This window comes from Condylostylus longicornis, unplaced genomic scaffold (assembly GCF_029603195.1).
Source record: "Condylostylus longicornis isolate FDR11 unplaced genomic scaffold, ASM2960319v2 ptg000044l, whole genome shotgun sequence".
NCBI classification, from domain to species: Eukaryota; Metazoa; Arthropoda; class Insecta; order Diptera; family Dolichopodidae; genus Condylostylus; species Condylostylus longicornis.
Window position 1 is genome coordinate 11451837 of NW_026578013.1, and position 22294 is coordinate 11474130.

Consider the following 22294-nt stretch of genomic DNA (forward strand, 5'->3'; position numbering starts at 1 on the left):
ACGCTTTAATAAATGTTATGTAAATGTTGCCAAATATAGCTAATTAAATAAACTAGTATTTATTTTCAGCAATAAATTGCTAGTTATTAAGTTTTTTTCCTAAAACGCTGCATAAAAATGCTATGATTTTAATGATATGGTAACGTTTGTTGAAAATTAACATTTGTACAGAACTTTAAATTGAACTTTTCAAACAAACGTCAAAGTATGTATTAATATTGTAAAAATTGTATTCCAAAATGTAATGTCTTTATATCTAACAAGTCCCAATACTCAATTTTTTTTACGAAATGTTACGAATTTTTGGCCTCGTTGTTGGTTTTTTCTTTAAATGCCACTGATCGTGTCATATTTTTTATTATTTTTTTCTTTTTTTTTACGTAAAAAAGAGATTAATATTTTAAAAAATCTCAGGATATTATACACATTTTTTAAAAAGCTTCCCATTTAAATTATACTGCACGAAAAAGAAAGAAAGGTAGGAGGAAAGAAAAAATGAAAAAAAATTTCAAATTCATATTTCAGTATGGTTTCAAATGTTAATGAGGAAGGATGTATGATTTTTTATGCACATTTTGTATTTCCCAATAAGGTAAGTTGAGTAGTGTCGGCTAACAAAAATGTTATTAAAAGTAATATAGGTTGACACATTTCAACAATTTGAATTATCTCATTTCGATTATTCATACGTTACTTATAAAATTGTTTCAAATAATTTCAGTTAGTTTTTAAGTTATTAAAAATAAATATGTATGTACCTACTTCCAATAAATTTTTTTTAAAATAATTATTTTAAAACTATTTCAAACATGTTATATTGAGTGCTTCAAAAATTTTGCTGTGCTCTTCTTTCATATTTTATTAGCAGGTAAACAAGAGCAATCTATTTATAAAATGTTCCTGCATGTGTATGTATGACCTATCTTAATTCTAAATGGAAAGAATTTTAAAATACCTGAACAAAAATTTTAAAATACCTGTTATTTTACAGTCGGAATTTTCGAGTCATTTGGTAAAATACCATTTATTTCAAAAATAGAAAAATATTCAAATCCGGTCATAAAAATATATGATTGTTTTTTCCAAACATTTTAAATATTTTTTTTTTCTTAGGTAATTGATATAAATGATAGTAAGTTTTTAATATTTTTTCAAATAAAAATAGAGGTAAAATTTTGAAGTTTATATAAAATTTGTATTTAACAAATAATATTTGATTGTATTTTAGATATTATTTTCTAATTCCCTCTTCAAATTTTTTCTTTACTATGTATTTATATCAATATTTAAGAATTATCTTTCATTAATTATATTTTCAACTTGACACCACAGGTACTTCCCATATCTTGCGTTAACTTACCCTATGAGAAAAAAAAGCTGTTCACTTAAAAATAATGAAATGCTTTCAGTAACAAATAAAACGTTGAAGGCGAAGGTTGTGTTTGTTGTTTTTCCGCTTTTTTTTAAATTTTAAAATAATTATCAATGAAAATATTAATATATTTTTTTGATTTTTCAAATATATGTTCTAAATTTTACCTGCTTTATAATAAGTGTGAATTTATTTTAATATTTCTTCTCAAAAAATAGCCACTTCGATTTAAAAAAGGCCATATAAAATAAGGTGTGCTTTCAAGTTTCTCTCTGAGCATTGGGACTTGTTAGATATAAAGACATTACCAAAATGTATCAAAAGTTTCAGCAATTTTTTTTTACAATGTAAAGGTATTGAAAGCTATAAGACGGTAATCGTATTAACACTGTACTTAAACTTTTTATAAAGCATTATTGAAGTAACGAATACCCTAGCAGCCACAATCAAAACCAAATGTTGTGAAGATTTGAGTATTTTTGTTTTTAATAAAACACACAGTTATAATAAAATTTTAACAATTTTGTATGAACATTCCAAAACGAATATGTATAACAATATGGTCTAAACTGGCAACAACTTTTTATGTTGTAGAATATAAATCATATTATTCATAATATTATGTAATTTTATTATTCATTATATTATTTACTTTAATAATTAAAAGAAATATTTGTTCAATAGCGTTAAATATAATTCAAAATTCGTAAATTTATTGAGTTTTTAAATAAAAATTAAATGATCGCTGTCTTAAACTCCCGCAATAAAGCAATTATCGCTATATTACTTTTATAAAATCTGAATAATTTCTATCATTTTCCGTCAGACAAAGTCTGATGTCATAAATAAAAACCGAAGAATAAAATGTGTTTACATATACTGCTTTTATTTATCAAACTTAATTAATCTCAAATTTTGTCGTTTATGTAAACGAATCTTATAGATTCCGTTTTCGTGTTGGCAAAAGTGTTAAAAGGATATTACAGTAGCACCAACGTATTGAAACGAGAATATGATTTAAAGACGCGTGCGGCGTGTTAGATTGAATCTATTTTTAATTTGCCTCCATATTTTGTTCCATCCGGTTGTGATTTGTGAAGCATTTGCAAATACAAATTTTAACCGGATTTAATAAAAGTTTTCAAATTTTAATTTATTAAATACTCGTATGATCGACTAATTGCAGAGTAAGTTTATATGTATATATATATATATATGCATTTGGGAATTTATCAAGAGTTGTGTTAAATATAACTTATTCGATTTGAAGTGAAGCAAGCCATGAATAATTAAGATTACAAAAAGGCCATGTATTTATATAATTTAACTTTGCAACGTGGTACTGGTATTACACATGCAGTACATGGAAGTTTCTCAGGTTCCAAAACTCAAGAAATCCTTATATCACGTGGGAAGAGTTTGGAACTGTTGCGTCCAGATCCGAACACAGGGAAAGTTCATACTGTACTCACAGTTGAAATATTTGGATGTGTTAGAGCACTCATGTCTTTTCGTTTAACAGGAGGAACCAAAGGTGAGTAGTATTACAAACTATAAGGATACATTATAAGTATATTCCACGTACATACTTTATTAGTAAGTAAATTACATATGCATGAAATGAAGTCACGTGGACTTTTAGGTTAGAAAATTTGGCATAATGTGGTACTAAATCTCTCCTAGTTTAATTGAAGAGGTTTTTAAACTTAAAATATTGTGCCATATTGATTCTTTCTGTCGCGTTTGATAGTATAACATTTTTATCAAACTGTATATGAAAGAAACAAAAAAAATTATATGTACAATTTTTTTTTTTTTTAGCTACAATACAATTTTTATTACAAGTTCAAAGTTTTGCAGATATAAGCGCAGGTATAAAAGAAAATCTGTTAAGAGTTTTTCGGAAAAGTTCTTTTATTGATTGTTAATAGAATTATGAAATTTTGTAATAGTCTTAACTATTTTTTGTTCAACATGTAGTGACCAAGAATATCAAAATTTTTAAATGATTTAAAACTTAAAATTTTGTTCGAAATGTTCATTTGGTTTATGCAATACTATAGTTATATCCAAAAAGAAGTAAATTTATCCTAGAAAAATCTTATTCTGTAATGTTGTTTGATAACTTTAAATTTGACAAAAAATTTTCATGAAGCTTCATTTTATTTTTTTCTTTTTTAAGACTATGCTGTTGTCGGCTCTGATTCAGGTCGTATAGTAATACTAGAATATAATCCAGTGAAGAATTCGTTAGACAAAGTTCACCAAGAAACGTTCGGAAAGTCAGGCTGTAGACGAATTGTCCCTGGTCAATATTTTGCCATAGATCCAAAAGGAAGAGCTGTAATGATAGGTGCGGTTGAAAAACAAAAATTGGCTTATATATTGAATAGAGATGCAGAGACTCGCTTAACAATATCATCTCCATTAGAAGCTCATAAATCAAATACCTTTTGTTATCATATGGTTGGAGTTGATGTTGGTTTTGAAAATCCAATGTTTGCTTGCTTAGAAATTGACTATGAAGAAGCTGATAATGATCACACAGGTAAGAAATTTAAAAAACAAAAGGTTAATTTATAACTCTAAACATGAAATCAATAAACACTATAAAGAGTGAAATATTTAAAATTTAGCAGCATTAAAAATGTTTCTAGCGTATTTAAATATGCCTTTAAACAATTATAAATGTTGCTATAATAAAGTGAAGTCTTTTTGAACCATTGAAATTTGTATGTACAATGACAAATTTTTCACTGAGCTAAAGTCTACAAATTTTCTGTATTTACATTCTACCTACATATGTTTGAAATAAATTTTAAAAAATTTTAGTGAATTGGTGATTCATAAATTAATTTTCTATTATTTTTGGCGATATTTAGGAGAAATAGCAAAAAAAACATCGCAAACTCTCACATTTTATGAGCTTGATTTGGGTTTGAATCATGTTGTAAGAAAGTATTCTGAACCGTTGGAAGAACATGCCAATATTCTAATATCGGTGCCAGGAGGAAATGATGGCCCCTCAGGAGTTCTAATATGCTCGGAGAATTATTTGACGTATAAAAATTTGGGAGACCAACACGATATACGATGCCCAATTCCTCGACGAAGAAATGATCTTGATGATCCTGAAAGAGGCATGATATTTATATGCTCAGCTACACATAGGACAAAAAGTATGTTCTTCTTTTTGTTACAAACAGAACAAGGTGATATTTTTAAAGTAACTCTGGAAACTGATGATGACATAGTTACTGAAATAAAATTAAAATATTTTGACACCGTCCCACCAGCTGCAGCACTTTGTGTCTTAAAAACTGGCTTTCTCTTTGTTGCTTCTGAATTTGGCAATCAGTAAGTACATATTAAATAACTTTAACCAAATATTGAATTCTGATTTATTATGATGATTCCCTAAGGAACCAATGACTATTTTGATTAAAATATAACTAAATTTCTGAAAATTGATTCTTATAAAAATAATTTCGTAATATTTAAAACTTACCAAAAAGAAATAATTAATAACTTTATTTTTAGTTACCTCTATCAAATTGCTCATCTTGGAGATGATGATGATGAACCTGAATTCAGTTCTGCTATGCCTTTGGAAGAGGGTGATACATTTTTTTTTGCGCCCAGACCTTTAAAAAATTTAGTTATGGTCGATGAGCTACATTCATATGCTCCAATAATATCATCAACTGTTGCTGATCTAGCTAATGAAGATACTCCACAAGTATACTTAATGTGCGGAAGAGGTCCAAGATCATCTCTAAGAGTTCTACGACATGGTTTAGAAGTTTCTGAAATGGCTGTATCTGAATTGCCGGGTAATCCGAATGCGGTATGGACTGTAAAGAGAAGATCTGATGGTTAGTATTATTTTTATAATTTTATTTTTATTTGTTTTCATTATATTTTTTCATTAAAAAACATTACATAGGTCAAAATATATATTCCGCTTATTTATATTTCGAAATATGGATTACGTTTTTAATAATAACTATTAAGAATAAAAAAAATTCAAACTGTTTTAAAAAGAATAGTTCTCTGAAGATTAAATATTTTTTCAATGAGGTGATGCTTAAATTCTTGTTTTAATTTGAGAATCTATTTTACTATTAATGAGCTTCAAAAAAGAGAAGTTCATTAATACAAACCATTAATAATTTTACTTTGTAAAAATCCTGTTACAGATAATTTCTATTTAATTATTCTATTTAAATTTCAAACAATAGAATTTTCGTTTTTATTTCAGAGCGCAAAGGGTTTGTAAAAACCCCGTTGGATGGAATATCAATGAAAATAAAATTATACACATTCACAATGAATATGATAATTTTTATTATAATTTAATGATATTCTATTTATTATTAAAATTTGGTTTAGGTAAGCGTTTATATAAAAATTATTTCAAAGAAAATTATAAAATAATATAAGTAATTGGTTTTATAAATATAATCTGTACTAATTTATTAGGGTATTTAAAGAAATCTTTTTTATCAATGTTGAAGCATTCAAAATACTTTTAAGTGTTCAGTGAATTTTAAACAGTATTTTATTTGTAATTGAATTTTTTTGATATATTTGCAGCACAATGTTTGCTGTAATATAAGAATTATTCACTAAAATGTGGTGTTATTTCCTAAATCTTCCGTTTTCCTATTTTGCAAGGTGTTTTTCGACAATGAGAAAAATAAAAGAAAACACAATATACATATTTGTGATATCGTGTGTAGTTTGTGTAAAATAATAAATGCAAAATCAGTTTTATTCAACAAAAAAAAATTTTCTTATATATTTACTTGCTTTTTATATATATTTTTTATAGTACATTGATTCAAAAATGAAATTGATCTGAAATTTGGTAACAGAAACCAACTTTTTCAGAAAGCACAAAATGTTTTTGTATGCAAAACTAAATTAAAAATAGGAATAATATAATTTTTTCTAACTTAAATTTAAAAATTAGGATCTTTGTTTGTATGATGTTATCAATAAAAAATGTATTTATAGTTATTTTTTATACTCTGAATGAATTAAAAAAAAACTAAATGAAATGTACTTTAATTACATTTTGTTGCAGATGAATTTGATGCTTATATTATTGTATCTTTCGTAAATGCAACTCTTGTCCTAAGCATTGGTGAAACTGTTGAAGAAGTGACAGATTCTGGGTTCTTAGGCACTACGCCTACACTTAGTTGCTCAGCTTTAGGCGATGATGCACTTGTTCAAGTATATCCAGACGGCATAAGGCATATTAGAGCTGATAAGCGAGTTAACGAATGGAAAGCTCCTGGAAAAAAGTCAATCACTAAATGTGCTGTCAATCAACGTCAGGTTGTAATAGCACTCTCTGGACGTGAATTAGTTTACTTCGAAATGGATCTTGTAAGTTTTGTAGAGAAAATTTAAATTTATGATAAAACTTGAAATTAAAAAGAAGTAATTGTATAAAAATGAAAAATGAGAAAAAAAAAATGTTCACCATATTATTTTCGGTTTCCTATTATTGCAAAATTGTAAAAATAAAAATATAATTATCGTATTAGTTTTAATATTAATATATTACTTTTATTGAATGTAAAGTTTAACCAAAAATGTTATTTTGATGACAAAACACGAAAACTGATTGTTAGTGAAGTGGCACATTTGTGTCCTGCAGTACTGAATTTTTATTTTAAAATATTTTGGTTTTGCCTAAAATTAATTTATATTAAGTAACGAACTTTATTTTTACAGACTGGGGAGCTTAATGAGTACACAGAAAGAAAAGAAATGCCAGCTGAAGTTATGTGTATGGCATTAGGAACTGTTCCTCCTGGGGAACAAAGATGTTGGTTTTTAGCTGTTGGGCTTGCTGATAATACCGTACGGATTATTTCATTAGACCCTCAAGATTGTTTGGCCCCACGTTCAATGCAAGCCTTACCCTCACCTGCTGAATCACTTTGTTTAGTTGAAATGGGTAGTGCAGAAGCTTCCGATGAAGGAGCTCCTCAGAAAACTGGGTCAATATATCTTAATATAGGATTAAGTAATGGTGTACTTCTCCGAACGGTTTTGGATCCTGTTTCAGGAGATCTTGCAGATACAAGAACGCGCTATTTAGGTTCCCGTGCTGTAAAATTATTTAGAATTAGAATGCAAGGTTCGGAAGCCGTTTTAGCTATGTCTAGTAGAACATGGCTTTCATATTATTATCAGAATAGATTTCATTTGACACCACTATCTTATGAGAGTCTTGAATATGCATCAGGTTTCTCAAGTGAACAATGTAACGAAGGCATAGTTGCAATTTCTACTAATACTCTAAGAATTTTGGCCCTTGAAAAATTAGGTGCTGTGTTTAATCAAATAACATTCCCTCTAGAATATACTCCAAGACGTTTTGTAATTCATAATGACACTGGAAGGATGGTGATAGCAGAGACGGATCATAACGCTTACACTGAACAAACTAAAAATGCAAAAAAAAAGCAAATGGCAGATGAAATGCGTGAGGCTGCTGCAGAAGAAGAAAAAGAATTAGCGAATGAAATGGCAGACGCCTTTATAAATGAAGACTTGCCGGAAGACACATTTTCGGCCCCAAAAGCCGGTACCGCTATGTGGGCATCACAGTTACGTATAATGGATCCTATTCATGGTCATGTTATCAATAAAGTTCAATTACAACAAAATGATGCAATAATATGCATGGCCATCGTAAAATTTTCCGTAGCTAACGATGGGAGATACTATTTAGCAGTTGGTGTAGCAAAAGATTTGCAACTAAATCCTAGAGTTTCCAAAGGGGGTGCAATCGATATTTATAGAATAGATCCTACTTGCACTCATTTAGAATACATACATAGAACTGAAATTGAAGACATTCCTGGAGCTTTACATGGCTTTCAGGGTAGACTATTAGCTGGCGTTGGAAAGATTTTAAGAATTTATGATTTGGGGAAAAAAAAACTGTTACGTAAATGCGAAAATAAACACATACCTTATCAAATAGTCAATATAAATGCAATGGGTCATCGTATATATGTTTCAGATGTTCAAGAATCAGTGTTCTTCATAAGATATAAACGCCAAGAGAATCAGTTGATTATATTTGCTGATGATACTCACCCAAGATGGGTAACAGCAACATGTCTATTAGATTACGATACGATAGCAACAGCTGATAAATTTGGTAATATTGCGATTTTGCGACTACCACATTCTGTTACAGATGATGTTGACGAAGATCCAACTGGTACTAAATCCCTGTGGGATCGAGGATTATTAAGTGGTGCCTCACAAAAAGCGGAAAATGTGTGTACTTTTCATGTAGGGGAAACAGTAATGTCATTACAAAGAGCAACGTTAATACCTGGAGGAGGTGAATCTTTAATATATTCAACGCTTAGTGGAACTGTTGGTGCTTTGGTTCCTTTCACCAGTAGAGAAGACTTTGATTTTTTTCAACATTTGGAAATGCATATGAGAAACGAACACCCTCCACTATGTGGACGAGATCATTTAAGTTATAGAAGTGCTTACTATCCATGCAAAGTATTATTTCGACATCGTTTAAATTTCGAATTTTACCTATTTTTTTTTTTTTATATCGCAGAACGTTATGGATGGTGACTTATGTGAACAGTTTACATCTATTGATCCTGTCAAACAAAAAAACATTGCAAATGATCTTGGTCGAACACCTAATGAAGTTGCTAAAAAACTTGAAGATATAAGGACTAGATACGCCTTTTAATTAGAACGCTTTTATTATTTTGTAAATAGTGTAAGTTGCAACTTTGTAAAGCATTAATTGTTGATAAAATATGATGATTTAATTACACATGTTAGACTAACGAATGTACTTTGATTAAAATTATAAAACTGATATACTTGCAAAAAGTAATATCAAAATTTATTTGTATACATAACCTTACATTAATATTTATTTTCTTTTTTCCATTTTTTATAGTTTTTTGGACCAACGTATTTAATTTAAACTAGTATTTAAAAGAAAATTAAAGGTACGTTTAAATTTGAGATTCTACTTTAACAATTTGGTTTTAATGACGGAATACTTAAAATTTTTTATAGACTTCAAGAAATGAAAAACATGGAAGAAATATGAGGTAAATTAATAATTGACTATTTTTGGATTTTTATTTAATATCTGCAATGATGTTATTTAGATCCGTGTTTCAACTGAAATAATTTGATTATATTGTAATCTAGCTGATATTTTATATAAAAAATAATAAATTTAAACTTGGAAAAATTAGTTAAACCAAAATTTTTTTTTTATTTTAATTTTTGGCAGATTGAAGTATCCACATAAAATTTCAATTGGATCACTAAAAAAATGTATCATAAACATTGAGGTAAGAAAAATACAACTTACTATAACTTAAAATATTTTTTTAAATGATGACTATTTATTGTACCTTGGGACACCTATGAATGTTCTTGATTAGTGTACTTTTTTTACTGAACAAAGTAATTTTTTCTTAATTTTTAACTTAAGCTTAAGTTCAATTAATTAATGACAGACCCTTTTTTTTTATTTTCCAGATTATTTCTTTTCAAGACTATTTGAAATTTCAAAAACACTTAGCGAAAATGTTTTTAACAGGTAGGATTTCTAGTTTTAATAAAATATTAATTTGATTGAAATAAATGATGATATTGCATATATACACATGTTAGACTAACGAATTTGAATTGATTAAAATAAATTTAGAACTGAACAAATTAAAAAGTAGTAATTTGTTTTCTTTTGTTTTTGCATAAAATTTTAATGTTATTTATTTCTATTTTCAGAAATCGAACGTTTTATGAACACAACCACGCGGAATAGACTGCTCATTTTGAATGTAAGGAAATCAGGCTAATTAACTGATTTTATTCTAATTACCTACCTTAATTAGTAATTTATATTTAACTAAATTATTGAAAGTATTAGGAAATATGTATAGTATGTAATAACCCTATGTAAATTTAGTACAAGTAAATAAAAATATAATAAACGGAAATACCTATGTATTATATGAAAAAAATTATTATTTTGTAAATAAATAAAAAATTCAAAAGATTATACATTTTTTTATTAATCTAAATAAAATAAAGATATTGAATCTGTAATTAATCAATATACCCAAAATTGACAATTGATCATTTTATAAAAACAAAACTAAAGCTATTTTCTTGATATAAGTTTAAATTTTTGTTTATAATATATGAACCAAAACTAAAAATTAACTGTATTGACTTATCAAGTTCAATCGTCATTTTTTCTGAAACTGCTAAAATCAAAAGTAGGCAATTCCAACGGTGGTAAATCTACATCTAAATCTTCATATATTTGTAAATGCTTAGTATCTCCAATCTCTTTTTGACAAGTATCAAATTGTTCTACATTTTCTTTATTACTAATTTTGTAAATGTTTGATTTATTAGAATATCGAGCATCAAAATCTTGAATTGTTCTATCTATTACTAATTTTAGTTCACTTGAATTCGTAACAAGATTTTCTGAATTTATATATTCTACAGCTTCTTCACCAACGGAAATTTTTTGATCATTTGGTGAATTTTTGTGACCTTCATAATACAATTTCTGCAATTTTATACGTTCCACCTGTCTCTTATATTCATTGTCTAAAACTTCAACAACTTTTAGAGCTGAAGAAATCTTTACATCAACATGGGCTTTTGCAATACATTGTAGTGCTTCTTCCAAAGATAAAATAGCTTCATCAAATCTATTGTGTCTTAAATGTCTATCAGCACGCCTTTGATAAAAAGCGGCCTGAAATATTCATATACACAAATAAATAATAAAGCACGGTTGATGGTATGTATTTAAAAAAGGCAAGGATAACTTACCATATATAATGGGGTATTTTCCATTTTTATATAAAAAAAACTTTAAAAATGTAAACAAAACCTTATGATTTGTATATACATACATATGTCACAGAATGACACTTTTTAATTTTAACAACACGGCTGACAGAAATACTTTGTTATATCCGTAAGCATATAACAAAGTTATAGATATTTTTGTTATGTCAACCATTCTGGCGAAATCCCAAGTAGCATTAACTTATTAATTTTTCTTACAAATTGAACACGTCAATTTCTAAACGGATATTTTTTATGAACTTCAACAATTTAATTGAACAGAAATAAGTCTAGTTCTAGTATGTTTGAACAAATGACACGTTTTTAAAAAATAAATGATCATATAATAAACAAAAAAATTTAACTTAATTTAGTTGAAGAAAAATGTGTTCTTGCTTGAGTTCACGTTTTCAATTCTAAGTTAGAGATTAAAATATAGTCCGTTTTTGTTACTGCCTAGTTTGTAGTTCTGCGAAAGTTTTGTCACAGAATTTGCAGCAAAAAATTAATACTGTGTAAATTGCCTGTAAATGTGAATACTGGGTAGTATGGAGTTAATATAAGGTATCCAAAACTTAAAACAGGGTGGTACTTCCGAAACAGGGTGATTGAATGTGTACTGGCGAACTAACCACACACAGTGACATTTTCCTTTTCTTTTCCAGTTTTAAGGGCTCAAAGTTTACATTTCTTCAACTGTATAATTTTCAAACGGTTGCTGATAACTCAGGAAATGCGACAGGCGAAACCAACTTAGAACACTCATTTTAAAGCTCATGGGTACCTTTTTTGAATACTCATCTTAAAGCTCAGGAGTACCATTGTTTTTGAGGACCTTTTTAGTTTTATGGAACTTGAAACTTTGCAGTGAAAGCCCTTTTATATTGTATTAAAGTTACACATTTCTTTGAAATTTTAATCATAGGCTTGAATGTATCTATGTATATACATACATATGTACCTTTATATTCTAGTAACTAGTTTCACATACAAAAAGCACAATGCACTCACAAAAATACCTTTGTGCGTAGCAAGATATTCAAACTTTTATAATTAAACAGCTTGAACTGGTAAAGAAATTTTGAAATGTTCAGTTCACAGCTTGAAAAATGCGTTGCTATGATAACGCATGAGGGGAATCAAGCGAAACAAACTTTTTACTAGGTAAATAAATAAATATTATGTACAAAAGACCAACCTAATTATTAAAATGTAAAATTAAATTTAAAAAATATGGAAAATTTACAAATTTTTTTAAATTTGGATATAAAAGACATAGATGAAGAAAGGCAAAATGAATTGTATAAAACGTTAATAGAGTCTGATGTGAATAGTCATCCCAAAAAGTATTTGCGGAAAACCTTACAACTTGCATTAGCCAGCCTCAAATTTAAAGGGAAAGAAGTTAGTTTAAATTCGTAACAAAATATAATAACTGATACAAAATATAAACTATATATGTACATAGTATGTTTTACCTACCCACTAAATACATATATAAATTAATATTTGCATTAAATTTATACTAACTTTGGTAGTTATTAATAAAATAATTTAATATATTGTAAAATATTTCAGGTAGATTTCCTTAAAGAACAACTAGAAATTAAGTCTGCAGGTGGTACGTTTTAGATAATATTTTATATTAAAATTAAATTGCAATATTTTAAAAAATTATGTTTATGTTTATGCAGCAATTTTAATAAAGTGTGCTTTGTTAACAATATATAATCTTATTTAAGATGAATCTGGAAATGATGCGCTTATAGAAGAAATAGAACGGTTAAAATTTCTAATTGGAAAGTTGGAGTCAGAAAAGTCCTCATTAAAGATAAAACTTGAAGATATGAATGAAGAAATGACCATTTTACAAAGTCGTATCCACGAAATTTCAATTAATGAAAGTGATAGAGATTCGAATGACCCTTTGTCGGAATTAGATAAACAAGAAGAACTTTTGAAGAAAATTAGTACAAAAAATAAACACATTAAAAGGTTGATACGTGATATCGAGGTAAAGCTTAATTTTGAAGATTTATCTTGTTTAAAATTAATTTGTATGTGAAAACTTTTTTTAGTTACTTCAAATGCAAAATATTGAACAATCTAAAATTATAATTGAAAAAGAGCAAAATGCACAAACAATTGCTTCCGAAAAAATAGAATTACAAAGTCAACTCTCAGTTTGTGAATATGAAAAAAACCAATTGAATGAGCATATAAAAGAATTAACTTTAGAAATTACTAGACTGGAAAACAACTTAACATATTTGGAAGAAGAACGAGAAAGGGCTGATTTTGAATTAAAAGATTTCATTGAGAAGTTAGAAGAAAGGGCACGAGCTTGGAGAAAACTAATAGATGAAAAGGAGAAACAATTAGATTCTATAAAACAAAAATACGAATTACTTAGAAGTGAAAATCCAAAAAAACTAAATAATGCAGAACAAGAGCATGAACTCGAAAAGCTGGTTGAGGTTGGTGCATGCATTTGCTTATATATGCACAATAAAATTCTTATATGTATATTCAACTAGAAAAAAGTTTTACTGCCGTTTTTAATTTTAATTTACTAGGCAATTCAAGAACGTGATGGAGTTATAGAAGAATTAGAACAAAAAATTAAAAATATGGCTGAAGAAATGATATCTTCAACTAAATTAATGAATCAAATATCTGCCGAAAGGGAGGCAGAGAAAATTAAAGATGCAAAAAAAAATCGAATATGTTGTAAAACCACACAAAATTCGTTAAATTTATTACAAGAACGTTATAAAGAACTTTCTGAAATGATGGAAAAAGTCGAAGAAGACAACATTTTGAAGTCTAAACAAACCGCATCAGTTCTTAAGTCCTTGGGAGATTTGCAAAATGGTGACGACGTTATTGGGAATTCTTTACGAAAAATATCTCATCTTGAACGTAAATTAGAATCGAGAGATAAACAAATCAAAGCATTAATAATGGAAATTAACTCATTACATGAACTATCACAAGAAAATTCGGTTTTAAGAAAGAGATTACATATTTCTGAAGATGAAATAATTTTAACTAGCAATTTAGCAGCAAAACAGCGCAATAAAGAGAAAGTAATGGAACGTTTAACATTAAAGTTTAGGGCATCTGAAGAAATGAGGCTTCAATTAAAATTAGAAAAAACTGAATTGAAGTGAACATATTAGTTACATTTTTGTTTTTAAATAAATTGATCTGTTGGTTTTTAATTTTAGAAAAGAAATATTGGACCTTAAAAAGAAATTGAACGATGTGAAGAATTCAAATAACTTGCATGTAGATGAAGGATTTGTCGAAAATAAAAAGGACACCAATGAAATTCGAAAAGAAATTTATTGCGACAATTGCTTAAAAAATATCCAAGTAAAAATAAAATTAGAGTCAAAGTTTATTTTTTTTTTTTAATTTTTTGCAATTACAGATTAATCTCTGTATTTTATAATTCTTCTTTTTTATTTGGTTAATTCAACTATTTTTTACAATTTTGCAACGCATATACATATCATTTTGATTAGTCACTGATTTTATTTTTTAGTAGTACATATTATGTATACACTAATTTTTGTACATGCATAATGACTTATTTCTCAAATTTTTATCAATCATCATCGTTATAGTCAATCATCATCTTTACAACTTGATACTGATTTATTTTTTGATTTTTTAAGAAACTCAATTCACTGTTAAAACAATTACTATTATTCTTTCTTATACAAGTATGAACTACAATATCATTAACTAGTTTTCAACAAATTAAATACTTAGATTTTCAGATTTTTTCATTTTTTGGTTTTCTAAATTTTTTTTCGAATATGATCACTGTCTTTGCAGTCTATACCTAATCAAGAAAATATTATGAATGACGTTATTAAAGAATGGGAGAATAAATACTCGGAAGTAATTGAAGAAAATGAAAACCTTCGAGTAGGAATGCATGAAATATTAGAAAAAATTCGTGACTATGACGGTAAATGAAAACTTTTGCTATGTACATATTTTCTTTTTTTATTTTAAAACCCATATTTAACAAATCAAATTCAACTTAATCAATTCTTAAGCGTCATCTGACCATATAACAATTGACTGTAGTATATTGGAAAGAGTATTACATGCTTTGGATGCGCGTAGTATTAGCGGATGGTATCATCCGGCCATGAGAATTCAAAATGAATTAATTGCAGTAAAGGAAAGGGAGTATGCTCTTAAAGAGAAAATTCAGTATGTTGAAAAAGCAGTAAAAACCGTTGTCGGAGGAAAAATAGAAGAAAAAATAAAATTGTCAGATAAAGAGCAATCTTCAATCGAACACGCACCAAGTGAGACTCGTGAAATCATTGCTGAATTACCTTCAAATACTAAGGAGGAACTGCTTGAAATGAATATTGATGAAGAAGAATTGGGCGAAATTTCGTGTTTGAATAACCAAATTGAAAAAACTATTGAGTCGGAAAAATCAACTGAAAGTATTAAAAAACAACCAACTGATTTTCTTACAATGGTAGTTGAAAGATCTTTTGAACAAGAAACCTATAAAAAAGAATTAGGAAAACTAATTGATAAAAACCGTAATCTACAATTAGAGATTGAAGCTTTAAGAACTTATAAAATTCAGTTTCTTGAAATGTTGGAAGAAATGAAAAAATCTGAAAAAGAAATTGTTGGTTATTGTTCATCTATAGTAGAACGCAGCACCGATTCAGAATTAAAATTAAAAAATTGTATAAAAAAGTATGAGTTTTTAAAAGAGGATTTTGATAAAACCCTGACCGATTTTAAATTTTCTGAAAATATTAATATTTCATTGATTTCGGACTTAAAAAAACAAATCAATAATAAAAAACATGAAATCAATTTAATTAAGTTAGTTGAAAATAAACGGAAACTATCCCATGTACCTAAAGATGAAATTTTAGTTTTAAAAAAGAAGTACACCGAAATTTCAAATCAATTAGCTATTTTAATGTCAACCTTTTTTAAAGACAATGAAGGTCGAAGCTTGATTGGAGGAATAAGTATTAATATGGGTATAATAAAAGATGATATGCAATTAGATTTTATAACATGGGAGGAATTTGAAAATTTAAAAAACTATAATAAAATATTGCAAGAAGATAATAACAATTTAAAGTTGAATTGTAAACAACTAGAAGAAAATATAATAATTAACCAAGAACAGGTAAGAGCACAAAAAATGAGTTTCAAATTAATCAGAGACATTTGATTTCTTTAAAAATTTTGAAAGTTAAAAATTTTCCAACTAATTTAACTATTGACTGACTTATTTTATTTTAGATCAAATCCCAGCAAAAACTTATATCTGAAATTACTGATAATCATATTGATCTGAGACATCTAGTAGCGGATTTACAAAGTTCCAGTGAAGAAAAATTTCTTGTAACAAAAGCTTATAGAGATTTGGAAATTTTAAAAAAGGAAAACAATAGGTTACGCCAGGAAAAAGAAAATTTAGAGAAACAAGTTGAAGATGAAAAAGGAAAATCGGAAAATTTGACTGAGCAAATGAAGGAAAGTCAAGAAAAATTTGAAAAACAAAGCTACAATAATGATCTAAAAATAGAGTTTTTAAAAAAATTTGTTTTTGAATTCCAAGAAAAGTATTGCAAGTACACACCATTAATTTATCTAACGAACTTTGCTTTTGATTATGCAAAACTTTGGAATAAATATAAAGATACTACACAAAATGAAGATGAATATTTATCGAAAATTAACGATATTGTAAAAAATAAATTGAAAAGTGTGGAAAAATCAAATGAGTCTTCAGATATCATAAAGGTTTTTAGTAATTTTTTTTTAGCACTAGAGTAGTAATAATATGTACATAATGTATATTTATATTTTGTATGAAAATTTTATTCAAAATATTTACATAATACGTTTTTGCAATTCTTTTAGTTGATTCAATGTGAAGTCAAATGTATTTTCCTAGAAGATCAATTGAAATTAATTAAAACAAAATTAGAAAACACAGAAGGGGAATTACATGCCTTACAAATTAAGGTAATCGAAGATAATCAACAATGTAAAACAATTCAAGCTCTATTCGGCAAAGACAGACCCTTTATCGAAACAAAAAATAAAATGATACAAACAATCGAGACAGGTTCAAATATTTGTTTTGATGTCTTACATACACATTTATAACTATTAATATTTTATATTATCCTTTTATGTAGAGTGTAAAGATGCCGAATGTAACACTGATAAAATGGAAGAAATCATTATTGAAAAATTTGTAGAAAAGGAAGTACCGATACAAATACCACCGCAAAAATCGGATTTTCAGTCTCAAGCTCCAACTCCAACAATAAGACGCTCTTTGGAAAGGCAAGATACAGTAATAATTCAATCTTCAGCACAGAAACAATCAAGCATTGAAAAAAACAAAATAAATGAAGAAATCTTATTGCTTGAAAATCAATTGCAGCAAGCAAAAAGTCTTGCCTCAAAAAGAAGTGCCTTGTTATTAGATTCCGAAAATAAATTGGCTGAAGCTAATGGAAAACTCAAGGAAATGGAAAAAATAATTGAAAATCTGAAGAGAACTGTTAAAACCGAAAATTATAACACTGAAAAAAAGAATTCAGGAATAATTGAAGTAATATTTTTTTTACATTTTATATATTTTTATATTTAGAACATTATGGAAAAATGCGTACTAATAAAATTATTTTTTTTTCCAGGCCACAATCACATCACTTCAGTCATTACTTTCAGAGAAGGACGTTACTTTAAAACACTATCAGGAATTGCTCAAAACTGAACGCGAACAACACTTAAAATCGTGTGAAACATACGAAAAGGAAATAAAATCATTGAAACAGATACAAAATGAACACGAAAATATATTGCAAAACAAAAATACGGAAATATCTGAATTAACAAAGCGGCTGGAAGCACTAAATCGAAAAAACTCTTTAAGAAATGGTAATAATGAAAGCGGAAAAATATTAAATAATGAAGAATTTGATCAAAATTGTGATAACAGCTTAAACGAAATTTCGGATGAAAAAATTGAGGAAATGTTTTTAGATGAAAGCAAAAGTTTAACACTTCCATCGGCGACTCACCTCTTCATGAATTTACCTAATTTAGATGAATGTCCAGTTAAACAAATTCACCAACTTCAATCTCAAATTCGTGAATCCAAAAGTCGAGAACTATTTTGGGAAAATTCCGTAAGAGCTAAGGATGAAGAAATATTTCTTCTTAAAGAAAAGTATAAAATATTGTTTCTTTAAATCTTTGTCAAAATAAACAATGTTAACACAATTTTTAAACAAAGTTAAATATTCTTTCAGAATAAATATATTGCAGGAAAGGGAAAAACCAGAGATTTCCAGTGCAGAAATAGATCAATTAAAAGTTCTTTTAGAGGAAAAAGATAAACATATCAATGATTTAATGGAAACATTGGCAAGCTTTCATGTAATTTAATCTTCTTAAATTATTTTTTAAGTTTTGATTTCGTTTTCTTTTTATTTATAAGCTTTTTATAATAATCGTTAGGACGATCAACAAACTTTCCTTAACGAAACTTCTTTATATTCCGCTGATCAAATGACTCAACTTGGAGCTAATCTAAACCGGTGCGAAGCAACTAATAAGATTTTACAAGCTCAATTGGATGCATTAAAAAAACAATTAGCTACACTTTCACAACGAGAAAAACAATCTAGGGACTTAGCAAATTCTCTGCGGAATCAATTACTCAAAAGACCAGTTCTTTCTATTAAATCTGATGTAAATTCCAAAAACAAAAATGAACAACAAAAGCGAATTCAACATTTAGAAAGCGAGTTAGAGGCTTGCCGAAAGCAAATTCTACAGCAACAACATATAATAGAAACGAAACGAGCTAAAAATGCAAATGAAGTCAATATGTGGGAGAAACAAAAGCGACATCAGCAAAATGCTGAAAGGCTAAAACTGAAATTAGAAGAAACTGAAAAGAGTCTCGAAAAAACAAGGAGTTTGTTAAATGCCGCGAGAACGACTATAAATAGGTTGGAAAAAGACAAAAATGCTTTACAATCTGCCACATTAAAAGGTAAAAAATACTTTCATCTATCACTCTTCAGCTATATAGTTTTTAATATATATACATAATATTATATACATATGTAGATTAGTCTTTATATTTTCCTTTCTTGTATTTATTATTTTAAGAACTCTTGAGTTATATATCAGATGTCCCAGCGAAACTTTATCGTTTTTGCAATCGTTTACCATTTATACTATCCTTTGAACGACTTTGTAAGATATGTTGGATTTAACCGTTCTGCATTTCCAGAAAACCTACATATCTAGTCGGGGGTCATACTTAGTAATATGATATTTTAAAATATAATTTCATAAACACCAATGAAATTTTTTATGTTGTTTTTGTTTTATTAAAACATTAACTGGTGAAAATTTAGTGAAGATGGTTTAAAATGCTTTCATTTTAAAATGTTGCTACAAAATATTACATAGTATTAAAATTTTAACATATTTTTCTATATCAAAAAAGATATACAGTTTTTCCAATTACAGTTTTTATAATTACAATAGTATCAAACAGAACGTTATCAGAATAAGTTGAAACGAAATGGTAAAAAAAATAGGATACTTTCATTTCAAAAGTGCATAACATGACGTATGTATTTCAATGCTTTCTTAGAAAATTTTATGATCTCGAGAAGTGAATAACTGTTGATATATAATTTTTTTAGAAAAATTTTTGAAACAGGTGGTTAGTTATAATGATCTTTAAGAATTTTTTTATTCAAAACTACTGAAAAAATTGCATTAGAAAGCGCTTAAAATTATAACTAATACTGAACTTTTTTTTTGTCAAAAATGTAGATATCATGTTCTGATAGAAAATCCTAGATTTAGTCTTTTAATTTATAGGTAGTTATTTTAAATTTGGAAATTCTTGTAAATGTAGAAAATAAACCTAAAAAACATAAAAACCGGCATTACAGAATCTTACTAAAATATACATATTACAATGAATAATGTTAATATATTTAAAATAAATATTATTTTTATTAAATTTGTATATTACATCTTTTTTCCTGTAATAATATAAAGATGTATGGTGAAAAGATACTAGTCACCATAAAAAAAGGTATGGAAGATAAAGATTGCTCATGTAGGACGCACAAAATATTCCTCGGTTTTAAAATCACAGTTATGTATTTTTGATGATATATATGCTTGGTTCAACAGTAATTTCATGTATTAAAATTTTTTGTCCTACTAAGACAATAAAATATGTAAATATGGTAATATTATTGCTTTTGCAAAATGAAAAAACTATTGGTAGTATAAATGATAGGAAGAAAATCTGCAACATTTGAGTTTTTGAAATAGAGTTCTTTATTTTATTTTTATTTTTTAGGGACACAAGCAATTCATTCGTCTAACACTGATACATCTTCTTCTCATAAATGTTGCCAAAATCCATCATGCCCTAATTTTCAGATTGTGAAAATTGGTCACAATTTTGATAGTGTTGATAATTCTACCAATTGTCAAAGTGAATGCAGTACTGAGAGGTTGCGAGACAACAACATTTCAATGGACTTCGTTGATGATTTGAAATCTAAAATAGAAATCCAGAAACGCCGCATTTATGCTTTAGAGCTAGCTTCGAAGGGCTCAAATACAATGGTTTCTGAGGTTGAAAAACTTCAGGAAAGAATTTCTGCTATGGAGGCGCAAAATATAAGATGGGAAGCAAAAAATCTACAACTACAATTAGACTTAGATTTAATAAGACAAGGAGACGAAAATGAAAGAAATAAAAAAAGAATTAAATATTTAGAAGAGTAAGTAACGAAACAATATTATACAATATATCATAAGTACTGGATGTATAAATTATGCAACGCTGTATGCTATAAGCTATATAGTACCTATTTAAATACTGTACCTATTGAATTGCGCTTACTTCTCGGTGGGAAATATATATCTTTTTAAAGAGAGCATAATATCCACCAACATGTAAAAAATTGTTTGCTGATTATCTATTATTTTCTTACGAATTACATATAATTGCTGTATATTGTCTTTTTAATTGTTTAAATTATTTTTTTTTATTTTGTTTTAGTTATATATTAGCTTTAAAAGAGGAACTTGCTCAAGCTGAAGCAAAGAAAAACTATTCCATTCCACATGACAACATTAAGAAATCATCAAATACTCAGGCAGAACAAACAATTTTAGCATTAAAAAGAATAATTGAACGCCTTAAAATCGAAAATAAAACATTGAAAGAAGGACGGTCATCTTATTACAGTTGCAGAAATGATGTAGAAATAAAATTTACTAGCATATTGAAGAAAACGCATTACAATTCTTTTTTCAGGAGTCCTCTGCAGGAGAGCTCTTAAGACTAAAACATCTTTACGCTGAAGCAATGAATAAAATATCAACTCTTCAAGTAGAGCTTCAATTGAAAACTAATTGTCCTAATTCAAATAATGGTGTAACTATACAGGTAATATTTTATATTTTATATTTTTAAACCTTATATAAATTTTCTTATTTTTGTGAAGGCTGGAGACGGGGACTTTATGCATGAGCTAAGGTATATAAAGGAGCAATTAATCAAGAAAACTCAACTTCTAGAGAAAGCAAAAATTTTGTTAACAAGGGCTGCTGCTAAGGAAAAAAGTTTGAAAGATCAAGTAAATTTTATACTTAAACCTATGACGGATGTTTTGTTTGAAAAACATTTAATTTTTGAAATGTTATTAGCTGAGTAATTTTTTTTGCCTTAATAAATAACATCCGCGATAGGACCTATGTGTGTAAGATTTATATTTGAGATGAATTTTTGTATTTTGCATTGCAGCTAGCATTATGGAAACGCAAGTGCTCCGAACTTCAAAATGTTCCAGTAATAGATGAAATTAGCGAGTAGAAGTATATGTGTTGTATTATGCCTTGTTTAATTTAAAGTAATATACATATTAAAAAAAATTTAATATAAACAAT

The 22294-nt window shown here is 27.4% G+C and overlaps 3 protein-coding genes across 5 annotated transcripts; 2 read left to right on the forward strand and 1 right to left on the reverse strand.

Annotated features, from left to right (window-relative positions):
- The first annotated feature begins 2412 nt into the window (after positions 1-2412).
- Positions 2413-10449, forward strand: LOC129610268 (splicing factor 3B subunit 3). Its single transcript, XM_055522788.1, has 12 exons — positions 2413-2906; positions 3555-3920; positions 4255-4729; positions 4913-5247; positions 6462-6769; positions 7121-8923; positions 8985-9155; positions 9342-9393; positions 9464-9498; positions 9687-9747; positions 9938-9998; positions 10187-10449. Exons 1-7 carry the CDS (start codon positions 2681-2683, stop codon positions 9123-9125), a joined length of 3654 nt encoding a protein of 1217 aa, XP_055378763.1. The 5' UTR covers positions 2413-2680; the 3' UTR covers positions 9126-9155; positions 9342-9393; positions 9464-9498; positions 9687-9747; positions 9938-9998; positions 10187-10449.
- Positions 10450-10571: 122 nt separating this feature from the next.
- On the reverse strand, positions 10572-11367 carry LOC129610449 (uncharacterized). Its single transcript, XM_055523042.1, has 2 exons — positions 11252-11367; positions 10572-11174 (listed from the first exon to the last, which is right to left on the reverse strand). The coding sequence occupies exons 1-2, from the start codon at positions 11273-11275 to the stop codon at positions 10644-10646; spliced, it is 555 nt and encodes a 184-aa protein (XP_055379017.1). The 5' UTR covers positions 11276-11367; the 3' UTR covers positions 10572-10643.
- A 1120-nt stretch (positions 11368-12487) lies between these two features.
- On the forward strand, positions 12488-22289 carry LOC129610089 (centrosomal protein cep290). 3 transcript variants are annotated; one of them, XM_055522440.1, is made up of 19 exons: positions 12488-12673; positions 12848-12890; positions 13012-13283; positions 13348-13746; positions 13846-14438; positions 14500-14647; positions 15116-15251; positions 15343-16460; positions 16577-17080; positions 17201-17408; positions 17482-17903; positions 17989-18524; positions 18607-18733; positions 18815-19355; positions 20694-21123; positions 21405-21606; positions 21663-21794; positions 21853-21984; positions 22152-22289. In XM_055522440.1, the coding sequence occupies exons 1-19, from the start codon at positions 12503-12505 to the stop codon at positions 22218-22220; spliced, it is 6183 nt and encodes a 2060-aa protein (XP_055378415.1). In that variant the 5' UTR covers positions 12488-12502; the 3' UTR covers positions 22221-22289. The 3 variants fall into 3 exon arrangements, with proteins under 3 accessions (XP_055378415.1, XP_055378416.1, XP_055378417.1); XM_055522441.1 differs by lacking the exons at positions 20694-21123; positions 21663-21794; positions 21853-21984; positions 22152-22289 and having other exon boundaries at positions 21405-21493; XM_055522442.1 differs by lacking the exons at positions 20694-21123; positions 21405-21606; positions 21663-21794; positions 21853-21984; positions 22152-22289 and adding an exon at positions 20384-20451.
- The last annotated feature ends 5 nt before the right edge of the window (positions 22290-22294 follow it).

Excerpts from the sequence above, each read along its gene's own strand:
- LOC129610268 (XM_055522788.1), top strand. The coding sequence starts at position 2,681 with ATGTATTTATATAATTTAACTTTGCAACGTGGTACTGGTATTACACAT. Across the intron at positions 4,730-4,912 it reads GCTTCTGAATTTGGCAATCA|TTACCTCTATCAAATTGCTC; the intron begins GTAAGTACATAT and ends CTTTATTTTTAG. Across the intron at positions 6,770-7,120 it reads TTTACTTCGAAATGGATCTT|ACTGGGGAGCTTAATGAGTA; the intron begins GTAAGTTTTGTA and ends TTATTTTTACAG.
- LOC129610449 (XM_055523042.1), bottom strand. The coding sequence starts at position 11,275 with ATGGAAAATACCCCATTATATATG. Across the intron at positions 11,175-11,251 it reads AAAATACCCCATTATATATG|GCCGCTTTTTATCAAAGGCG; the intron begins GTAAGTTATCCT and ends TGAATATTTCAG.
- LOC129610089 (XM_055522440.1), top strand. The coding sequence starts at position 12,503 with ATGGAAAATTTACAAATTTTTTTAAATTTGGATATAAAAGACATAGAT. Across the intron at positions 18,525-18,606 it reads ATATTTCTTCTTAAAGAAAA|AATAAATATATTGCAGGAAA; the intron begins GTATAAAATATT and ends ATATTCTTTCAG. Across the intron at positions 18,734-18,814 it reads AAACATTGGCAAGCTTTCAT|GACGATCAACAAACTTTCCT; the intron begins GTAATTTAATCT and ends AATAATCGTTAG.